This window comes from Melopsittacus undulatus, chromosome 6 (genome assembly GCF_012275295.1).
Source record: "Melopsittacus undulatus isolate bMelUnd1 chromosome 6, bMelUnd1.mat.Z, whole genome shotgun sequence".
Lineage (NCBI taxonomy): Eukaryota > Metazoa > Chordata > Aves > Psittaciformes > Psittaculidae > Melopsittacus > Melopsittacus undulatus.
Window position 1 is genome coordinate 63,757,938 of NC_047532.1, and position 10,708 is coordinate 63,768,645.

Sequence of the window (10,708 nt, forward strand, 5' to 3'; positions counted from 1 at the left end):
CCCCCAATAAAAACAATGATAAAGATAGTAGAAATAATATATTATGGGAGAATCCACTGGAAGTTCCAGTGAACATCACCTCTAGCGACTTTTGGTGAGGTGTTGCTAGGTGCTTCAGATGGCCCTGGTTTATTGTCTTCTGGGTAATCCTTGGCTTGTCCTGTTTATTTTTTTTCATCTTTCTGAACACTGTTCTTACAAATCATTATTATTTTGAAGACATACTTTCTGCCTGAGAGCACAGTTTGTATCTTCCTACAGTCATTATATCCCTTTTAAATTTACAAGTTTCTGAGAAGTATATGAAAAAAGTGGTTGATGCTGCTTCTCTTAACCTCATGTGTTTCTGTAGCAGCTTGTACTGTCCAGCTGCCCTTTGGTAAGGATGCAAATGTAGCGGCAGGTGCAGCCAGGGAAAAGCATTAAAAAGTAGAAGAAGACACACTGACTCTAGGCCAGTAGAAGCTTTACATCCTCTGATGCTACTTCCACCTGAACATGGTGTTTTATGGCTAGCATTAGGTTATTAAATGTAAAATCTGCTTGACTCAAAAAGCATCATGTTGACTTGGTGCCAGCTTTCAACAATGACATTTCTTTAGCATCTACAACATTGTTACTTCAGCTTTTATTTTTTCAAGTTGTTACTCATTTATTAGATATTGAATCTGTGCTGTTTATAAAATGCACTATATGAGGACATTAGTTCACAAGCATCAAATGACCAAACTAGTACCTACCAATCAATTTTCCAGAGACATTTTAAAATAACATATATGTTTAGTTTTGAATCTCTTGCTGCTTTTATTTAGGGATTCATGACTGACCAATGCAAACCACTCAAGTGGTTGAATAAATAAACAATTGAGATCTGGAAACCTTCATCCATTCTTTGTATTCATAGCATTTCCCAATTGAAAATTACTTTTCGTAACACTTTTGATTTATTAGCCATTAATAGTTGCCCTCAGAAAGATTCCAGTCTGGATTCACATACCCACTGGAAACCAAACACTGAAAATAATCCCAGAGTTGTATTATAAACTCGTATTCTTCAGTTGTACATAAACAGGACATAGGAGAACTGAGAGGCATATCAGTGATGTAATGCATACCAGCAGCATCTTGAAAGAAGGACAATTTAGAGGCATTTTTACAGCAGAATTGGGAAGATTAGTTCAGTCAGTTAATCCCAAAAAGATGAACCTGATTCAAGCTGGTCAAGTTGGATCTCCAGACTTCTGTTATCTGACTTATTTCTTCTTTTTTACACTTAGAAATAAGAGTAACATCACCTCTTGAACTGGTATAGCAGTTTTCAAGGGGAATACTGAACTGGGTAAAGATATTTACAGAACTGAGTATTGTTAAAAATATCCTCAAGACTCACTCCTACAAAAATATTTACACTGAAAGCAAACTTGAATAACTTTTCCATCTGAGATATAGAGCCATTCAGTTGCTTGGAATTACCCCCATTCTTTCATTTTATCAGTTGTTTGCAGGATCGGATCTTGCCCTTTTTGTGAGCAGTGGGCAGTGTTAGCATTCCTTGTTTTCCTGGCTTCCAATTGTGCATTGCAGAGAGCAGCAGAGGGCGCAGTCCGGGGTGGATCCTGCCCGCTCCTAATTTCCCCGTCCGGGGATTTCTCGCTCCACCTCGACCAGAACTTCTATAAAGAGCGCGCTGGAGCTACGCTCGTAAGCTGGTGCGGAGCAGCAGGATCTCACTGTGCTTCTTCACGGAGAACAGAAACCAAGGCTCTTGAATTTACTTTCTTCATCTATTAACAGCAATTACGAACATTAAAAGAGATGGGAACAAACCAAGCTGTGCTAATAATTTTGTATGTGTTCATGACTGGTAAGTTCGTGTGTGTTATTTGGCTTTATTTGGTTTTGACTTTGTTAGGTGTAAGCTGACCTACTGTTTACTGCTAGATCTTTATTACTCTTTGTTCCAGTTACTTTTCCATCTCAGTGAACACAAATGGCAATTAAGTAGCTCTGTCAAAATGTCAGGGAGGTTTTTTTTTGACATTTTCAGTCAGTTTTCTCTCTGCTCTGCAATGACACAGTCATTTTACTGGGTTTGCTAGAAGTCTAGGAGACAACTGCAGTAAATCAGTGTGTGTTTGATTTTTACTGTCATACCTGACAGCGTCAGTCAAGTCTGGTACTGAATGTCCTGTTGGAAGTTATTCTGCACTTGGCTTTGCTATCTTACTTGCCATTCTTTGCCTCAAATGTTACAGTTTTAGAAAGAGTTCCACCTGACAAAAATTGTTATATTGTGCCAATGTATTTATTTTCACTGACAGGGTTGGGTTTAAGCTATTTTATACGAGAACTGCCTGTTAAAGTCCCTATTATCTTTGACAAAAATAACAATGTTTATGGGAAATTTTGGAGATGTAAACCACTGCATAAGCTTAATTAGTTTAACCTCCACCTGCTGCTAAATTCATGTCTGTTCTCTCTGTTACAGTTAAAGCTTTTGAAATGGAGATTATACCTGCTAACAGAATTGTTAAACAGATTGGAGAAACACTCAGACTCACATGCAATACTACTGGCTGTGCATTGCCAAGTTTTTCCTGGAGAACTCAGATGGACAACCCCCTAGGAGGAACAGTGAATAACTATAGGACACACTCTACCTTGACTATGAATCCAGTTAGCACTGTGAATTCTCATGACTATGTATGTACTGTCTTCTGTGGTGAGAAAGAGAAAAAAGAGAAGAGTGTAAAAGTTGAAATTTACTGTAAGTAAAAATGTAAAGTTCTGTTTAAGCAGTATGCATTTGTGCCAAATCTAGAAGTGGTTTTAGGTATGGTGGTTGGTAGTTAACTGATAATGCTGGGATAATGGGTCTGCTATAGTTCAACATATATTCCTTTTAAGATTCCTTTATGTGTCTCTTCAGGACACTTTCTCAGCCCTTTCTGCTTAGCTTTCTTCTCTGAAGGTTATATGTACTGATATAAACATTTGTAGAGCTGGAAAAAAATAAAGAATCAAAGTGTTTGCAGTCTGCAGGGGAATGGTTCTGTTGCCTAAACAACAGAAAACAGGATATCACCAGTGTATGGATTGCTCTGGATGCCTATATTTAGGCAGCTGTATCACTGTCTAGGTGCCTTGCTAGATTTTATTAGATCATATGGGATCATATTTCAACAATGGTACAAATATAATTCTTGTTAGTGTATGAACTGCTTATAAAAGACCCATATTTCTTCATATCAAGATATGAGTAATGTCTGATAATAAAGTTGGTACAGTGTCATGTTCTGAATGTCTCTAAACTCAAGATGTTTGGTGTCCTGATGTTGTTCTTATGTTGACTCTAGAGCTCATCTCTGCTAGACTAAAGAAATGGGTTTTGTTCTTTTAGCTTTTCCCAGAGATCCTGTCATTGAGATCAGCCCATCCTTAGCTGTTGAAGAGCCAGTCACTGTCACCTGTAAAATTCTGGATGTGTATCCTTCTCATTACCTGGAAGTACTCCTAAAGAAAGAGGATCATGTTTTTCATGAGAAAAACTTTTATGAAGATGAAAGCACAAATACAGAGAACAAAACTGTCACATATTCATTTAATCCCACAGCTGAAGATATAGGGAAAGAGATTACCTGTGTGGCCAAGTTACCAATTCCAAATATGGACTTTGAACCCAAAGAAAGAGTAACTTCTGAGAAACTGACTGCAAACTGTAAGCATTTTCATTCTAGGCTTTTCACACCAATCCTGTTTAATGTTAAATTTCATGGAATGGGTTTCCAAAGTGTGTGCTATAAAAAATTTATAATCTGCACTTCTTATTTATGTTATTTATGACATAAGTTCAATTCTGTTGTATACAGTAACAGTCACTACGTCATTAAATACCCACTGTTGTTCATGACATAAGTTAGGCAATGCTTACATTGGGCACTGGTGCTCATTCAGAAAGTGACGGCCAGAAGAAAACTGGAAGATGCATGTTATTAATATTGCCATATTATGCTTAGCAGTTACAATTTTATAGTCCTGAACAATAGGGGTACAAATGGAAGAATAAAAAACTAACAAGAACTTGTATACATTTGGTCTATCTTAGCTTTCAAAGCTACAAGCTAAATGTCTTACCAAGCCTGGAAAAATTGTTCCACTGTGTTATTGGAATAGACATGATTTGTGTATTCTTGGTATTGTGTGCAGTGTACCTCCAGAGAAGCTAGTGTAAAAGATGTACATGTCATTCTTCATTCACTTACTGACCTTCTCTCTTTTGTTCTCTTCCAGTTGGCCCACAAAATACTGTCATTACTGCATCTCCAAGCAACTGGCCAATGGAAGGAGACACTCTAAACCTCACTTGTGTGACTGAGAGTAATCCACCAGCACAAATAGTTTGGAGAAAATACCCAGCTGATGAAAGCATTCAGCTTCTGACAAAAAACAATGTCCTTTCTATTCCTGATGCCCATATCAATGATTCAGGACTGTACATCTGTGAAGTGACTAATCTGGTAACAAATAAAACAGAGAAAGCAACCGTGGACATTGTTATACAAGGTACAAGTCTGCTTGAATTAAACCTGTATTACCCAGTACCCAACTGCCTGTTGGGTTGGAGGATGCTGAAACACTGAAAATTAGGAAATGAAAATTAGGACATTCTTTGTGATGTATTCGGGAGTTAGCTTTCAATGTACTGCTGCTCTTCATGGGCTGTGCTTTTAATTTCTATGCTTCGTTTTCAGCTAATACTTTCTGTGCTGCTGTTGTACATACATACTACTTGCACTTCCTACAGTGCAATACTCAAAGTGATAAAAAAATCTGAGAAAGTGATGATGTGGGGGTTACTGTTCTTTCCTTGAAATGCTGATGTATATAGCAGTTTCACAGGGACATCATAGTCTCCTTCTTTGAACTTGTAGTTTTAGTCATTAGTAGTAAATTTAGTAGTTATTTAATAGTAAATCAATTTGGGACATTATTAGTATTGGTATCAGTATCAGTGTTAGTATTGTATTATTGGTATTGTTGATACTATTAGTATTGATACTCTTTCAGTAGAGCCAAAAGTCTCAGATGGACCCTGAGACTAAATCCAAATAAACAGATCCTTGGGCAAGTAATGGCTGCTTTCTTAAACCCCTCCCCATTTTTAGTACCTTCGTGTTAGTATAAAAGCATTTTCTTTTGTCATGCAGGTGCTCCAGATATTACAGAACTCTCCATTGAACCTTCTACCACAGTTCGAGAAGGAGAAAATGTTTCCATACGATGTTCTGCTGAGGGTAACCCTTCTCCAAGGATTATTTTAAGGAGAAAATCTGATGGTGCAGACATGGAGCTTTACAGCAAGGGGAGAATTCTCCTTCCATCTGTGACATTCCTAAATGGAGGAGACTATGAATGTGTAGCAGAAAATAAGTTTGGGAAAAGTAGAAGTGAAGTAACACTTAACGTGGAATGTAAGTATGTGTAATGTTTTCCCAGTCACTTAAAAATAATCAGTTTATGCTCCACTTACTTCAGTGATAAATATGGCAATAAAATGAACCACCCTGTGAGTACAATAAACCCAGCCTAGTCCCCTGCTCTTCCCCAAAGAAAGGAGCAGTGCTGATGAACAAAACAAAGACATGAAATCCTTAATGTAATGCCAGTCCTAATCCTAATGTAATCAGGATCTGGATGAGCATGAAACTGATCTCCTTCTTAACATTCTCCGTTTAGGCTATAAACCAAGAGTGTGGTAGCTCTGGCAGTGTATGCTTTACTTATTCTGAGAATGAGAAAGAAATTAACTTTGAGAAGCCAACAACCTGACATCCCATAAGACATGTTATATCCACCTCTAAAATATCCAGTGATGATTAACCACAGGGCTCTTCCTTTCAGATGGACCAAAGGATACAATGATCTCTGTTATCCCTGCCACTGCTGTTAAAGAAGGAGAAACTGTGATAATGAAGTGTACTAGTTCTGGCAATCCAGCTCCAGTGATCTCTTGGAAGAAAAAGGCTACTGGGGAGCCTGAGAAAATCTATACAGATGCAACTTTAACCATAATGAATATAAAAAGTCAAGATCTGGGGCTTTATGTATGCGAAGCTTATAACCAATTTGGCAAAGAAGAAGAGGATGTGGAATTACTTGTTCAAGGTTAGTAGAACATGCATTTTCTGGTTTATGTATTTTAGGTCTAGATCTTATTCTGTGAAGGACAGGGGAATTCTGTCTTTGATGTCAATGGAGTTCAAAGGTGGCCTTAATGTCATTAAGTCATTTAGGAAGCATTAAGTCATTTAGGAAGCTTTAAATAACAAAGGGTGAAATCTGCCTCGATACAACTAGCCTTAATACAAAGGTCTCATGTCAGTTGAGTTTTCATCCCTCCTACAAAATGGCAGATGTATGCATGAGGCAGAGAAGATATGCAATGCCTGTATGTTCTTCCATATAGGCCACAGGAGCATCCAGATACCTGCATGCAAAAGATTCAGAGAGAGTGTACATGGTGAACCTCTCTGTGAAGGGGCTGTATTACAGCCCTGTGGCTCTCCTTTAAGTTACAATTCTCTCCTGTTCTTGCAAGCTGCATTTAAGCTACACCAAATACCAATTGCCCTGATAGCCAAGTCTCATTTTCAGCAGTAAGTGGACTTATCTGCTTTACCCCTGCTGCTTCTGTTTATTGCATGGCAACAGCATATTGCTTAGAGATCATTTCTGCCACTAGTCTATCTCTCTTCCTTATTCTTTACTATTTTGTAGCTACACCAAAAGATACACTTTCAGTTTTTCCTTGAAGTGCAGTGATACAAGGAGAAAGCGTTACCATCTCTTGAATCTTTATGGATGTTACCTCCCTTCAGAGTACTCCCTGAAAGAAAATAGGTGATGGGATCACAACCCTTGAAACAGAAGATGGCAAATTCTTCAATTCCATTAAGAGTGAATTGTTTTTTAAGCCCCGAGATGAGTTGCAGTTACTCAGATTCTTGTCATCAGTGGTGGGACCTTAATGCTAACAAAAAATGCTGTCCAAAACTGCAGATGCACAAAATCATTGCTGCTTCAAAATTATTCATAGTTCTACTTCCACCTTTGAAAACAGGATGTAAAACTGTGGAGCCTATTGAAAAAAGTACTATTCTAGAGCTGTTTCCTTAGCCTTTTCTCTTCTGTTGAAAGAGGACATCAACCCCTGGGGTTGTTGGTCCTCCTTGTCCTTTAATGAACTTGAATAAATAGTGAATTTAAAATAAGAAAAGAAGAAAAGGCTCCATATAATGTAGAAGATATGCAATATACTCCATTAATTGATAAAATGTCTGTCAGCTGACGATTGCAGTGTGTGAAGGATAGTTAGTGACAGAGTAGTGTCTAAAGTTATATGCTTGAATATTATAGTGAATCCCTTCACAAAGTGAATTAATACTTTGTGTGTACAAGCTGTTATCTCATGATTTTTTCACTTCAGTTTACTGCAAAATCCTACCTTGCATTTCTTTTCAGTTCCTCCCCAAAATATTACTGTGTTAGTATATCCATCAGAAAATGTGAAAGAAGGAGAAAATATCACTATTACATGTAGCACATACAGTAACCCACCATCAGAGATGGTCCTGAAAAAACTCCATTAGCAGAAAGAAATTATTCTGCCATCAGTGAATGGAACCTTTATACTCTACAATGTCACCAAAAATTATACAGGCAGATATTTGCTTGATGTTTTCAATGAGGTTGGAAACAACATCACAGTCATTGAGATAGCTGTTGTAGATAGGTAGATTTATTGCCTTATTTTGTTCATACTTCCTAATGAATTTTGTGTCAAGGTTAGCACAACTAGCTCATGGCTGAACCTTGCGCAATAATACTGTAGTTAACCTAAAAACCACCCAAAACCCAACAAACAAAACAAACCAAAATCAACCCAAATACTCAGCACCAATCAGCTGGGGAGAATAAACTGTATTTAACCTCATTTTGGTATAGAAGGCATTGTCTCTCCTACCCAAACTTGTGCAATAGCTTTAAAGAGATGGCCACATGCATAAACAGTGAAACTAATCCAGAGAAAGTTTTGTTTTACAAATGGGTCTAAAGATTGGGCTTTTTTGAACATGGACTTCTCCTGAAGCATCATTTCCAGGAGGTAGAAATGTCCCCAAGTGTTTCATGGGTAAAATACGTGATATTTGTGTATTCTTCAAGAAATCCATTGTATTCTTTATTGTAGATGATATCTACTGGGTTTGAATTCGCAGAGCAAACTCAAGACCAAGAATAGGATTTGAAGTGTGTAATATGGAGTTACTACCAAAAAAAGAAAGCATAAGGAAAATGGTTTGAAATGTGCTTTGTGCAAGAAAACAGAACTAGTGTTCTAAATCAAGGTCATGAATAACACTGCTTTTACAGGAATAAACATGTCTCTTTCAGTCAGTTTTTACACAACTTTTTTCTCCTCTTGTCTCCAATTTCAGAAAGATTGGAAAAAACAGATCAAATGATCCCACTGATTATTGCATTTTCCTCTGTGACAGCAGTTGCAGTACCTGCAGTTGCAATTTTGATCTACGTGTCAAGAAAAGCAAAGATAAATGGATCCTACAGTCTTGTAAAAGCACTCAGGCTGAAAGTGTGATCCCAAGAATAGAAGTCTAAGTTCCTAATCAGCAATGTTATTTATTGTTGTGAATGGTTCTACTTTTCTATGACATACAGTAACAAACAAATGGCTTAAGAACACCACCACATGATAGCAAATGGATTGTTTTCCTGTTTTGATACATATTTTGGTATTTCAATTAAAGGAAAAACAGGCGTCCTATCCTAGAATTGGGTAAATCACTTCTGTGTTGAAGCATGCTGAACAAAGAGTTCCTTGGAGAACTAGGTTTGTACATATTGTATCATTTGTGTTGTAAATATGTTCAACTGACTGTCACTTCGTAAAATTAGTCTTACTGCAACTGTACAGGGAAATGTTAAGTCAAAGATATAAATCAACATTACTTGAGCTGATCAAATGATAATATTTTATTTTGTATTACCTACAGAGTGAATGTTTTTAATACAACTTGTCTGCTTGTGGTAATGTTTGGAAAATTATTTCTTTTCACTCATATTGCCATAAACCCTGTCCCTTCAATGAAATTCCACAGTCGCTGATCCTTTAAATGAATTTAAGCTCTCAAGGCTCATGGATGAAACATTTTATGTTTCATATTGCTCAGAAAGTGCCTGGGGTTATAGCCTAGTTAGTTTTAGGACAGCTGAGATATTTTGGTAGGGTTCAGTCATTCCCAAATCAGTGTCAGAATTATATTATTTCATGAGGAGCCAGATGAAACCCTTCATGTAGATTCAGCTGCTGATAAATAGGCTTTATAGATTTTTACTGTGGAAAAAAAACCACCAGTAAGTTTCTTTGAATAAATCTGCCTAGTGATTCTGTCAGAATACACGTTCCTGTATGGAATATATGGAACATGGAAGGAACCAGTGAAAACCATTATCCTTAGCAACAGCAGATTCAAGTGTCATGGGAAGCCTTAGTTGTAAAGGCACAAGCAAGGCAGGCAGTGACCTAAATATGTAAGAAAGGGGAGAGGCAAAATCAATGCAGCTTCAGCAGTGGTGGTTGTTTCCTGAAGGATTGCCCCTCCCAGGCTGCTCACTGTGGAAAACTTAACCACTTGCCTGACAATCTTACTTTTAATGGACAACTGGTGCCTACATGCTCCACTGTGGTTAGTGTTTTGTATTCGCTGTATGCTCTCTCCAGTGTGCTAATGGCAAAGAAAACAGTGGTCTTTCCATGCAGAGGCAAAGACAAGGGGGAAGGAGCTGTGGCTTTGATTGCAGTTTCCCTTACATCCTGTCTCTTGGCTGGCAGTGCTGCTTTTGACTCCTCTGGTTGGTGATATTCAGCAGTGAAGGCAGGGCTGTGGGAGGTGCAGGCACTGTGGCTGGGATGTTGAAGTGTGTCTAGTCTCAGCCACTGTGTCAGGCACAGGAAGGTGGGTTTGGCTCTGCCAAACTGCACGCACGAGGTCAAGCAGGGATATGTGAAAAGTGTTTCTTTACATCATACAAAAGGTAGTAATTGCCCCCAGCAGCACTACGGACACATGTCTCGTGGTAGCTTGCTGCAGGGTGAGGCAATGGTTCAGGTCTTCCATCTGGTTTACACAGCATGTTCAGCAGTGTAGTGCTCATAGTAGATCAGTGCATACAGGGTCTCCTGTGCTTATCTTCTGTTGGAAAGAGAGGCTTGGAAAGTGGAGGTGTATCAGAAAAATGGGAAAGCAGTGTGGACTTGGCTTGGAGGAATGTGAGCATGCAGTAGGAGGGTGAAGAAAAGATTGAAGACAGAGGAGGAGGAGAGCTTTGACAGGCCCATGACATACATTTCTTAGAGGTGGTGCCAGGCATATTTATTCAGAATGATGTCAGGCCTGTCTCAGTGCTGTCTTGTGAACAAACCACAAAGCATGAGTTTCCCATTGTGCAAAACTTTGGTGCACTCACATTTTGCCTACTGGGTATAGCTGTGGTATGTGTAGTGCAAGAAGGATGGTTAAAAAAGATACAGAGAAAGAGGAAAACAGGAAAACTGGAAATGTCAGTGACTTTCCAGCTTGGAGAAAGAATTCTGGAAGAGGGGATGTGACTGACATTTTCCAAATCGTGA

The 10,708-nt window shown here is 38.3% G+C and overlaps 1 protein-coding gene across 1 annotated transcript; it reads left to right on the top strand.

Annotated features, from left to right (window-relative positions):
- The first annotated feature begins 1,690 nt into the window (after positions 1–1,690).
- VCAM1 (vascular cell adhesion molecule 1) lies at positions 1,691–9,106 on the top strand. The gene is made up of 7 exons (XM_031042251.2): positions 1,691–1,864; positions 2,489–2,767; positions 3,401–3,718; positions 4,291–4,563; positions 5,208–5,471; positions 5,902–6,165; positions 8,496–9,106. Exons 1-7 carry the CDS (start codon positions 1,816–1,818, stop codon positions 8,654–8,656), a joined length of 1,608 nt encoding a protein of 535 aa, XP_030898111.1. The 5' UTR covers positions 1,691–1,815; the 3' UTR covers positions 8,657–9,106.
- The last annotated feature ends 1,602 nt before the right edge of the window (positions 9,107–10,708 follow it).

Excerpts from the sequence above, each read along its gene's own strand:
- VCAM1 (XM_031042251.2), top strand. The coding sequence starts at position 1,816 with ATGGGAACAAACCAAGCTGTGCTAATAATTTTGTATGTGTTCATGACT. Across the intron at positions 1,865-2,488 it reads TTTGTATGTGTTCATGACTG|TTAAAGCTTTTGAAATGGAG; the intron begins GTAAGTTCGTGT and ends TCTCTGTTACAG. Across the intron at positions 2,768-3,400 it reads TGTAAAAGTTGAAATTTACT|CTTTTCCCAGAGATCCTGTC; the intron begins GTAAGTAAAAAT and ends TTGTTCTTTTAG.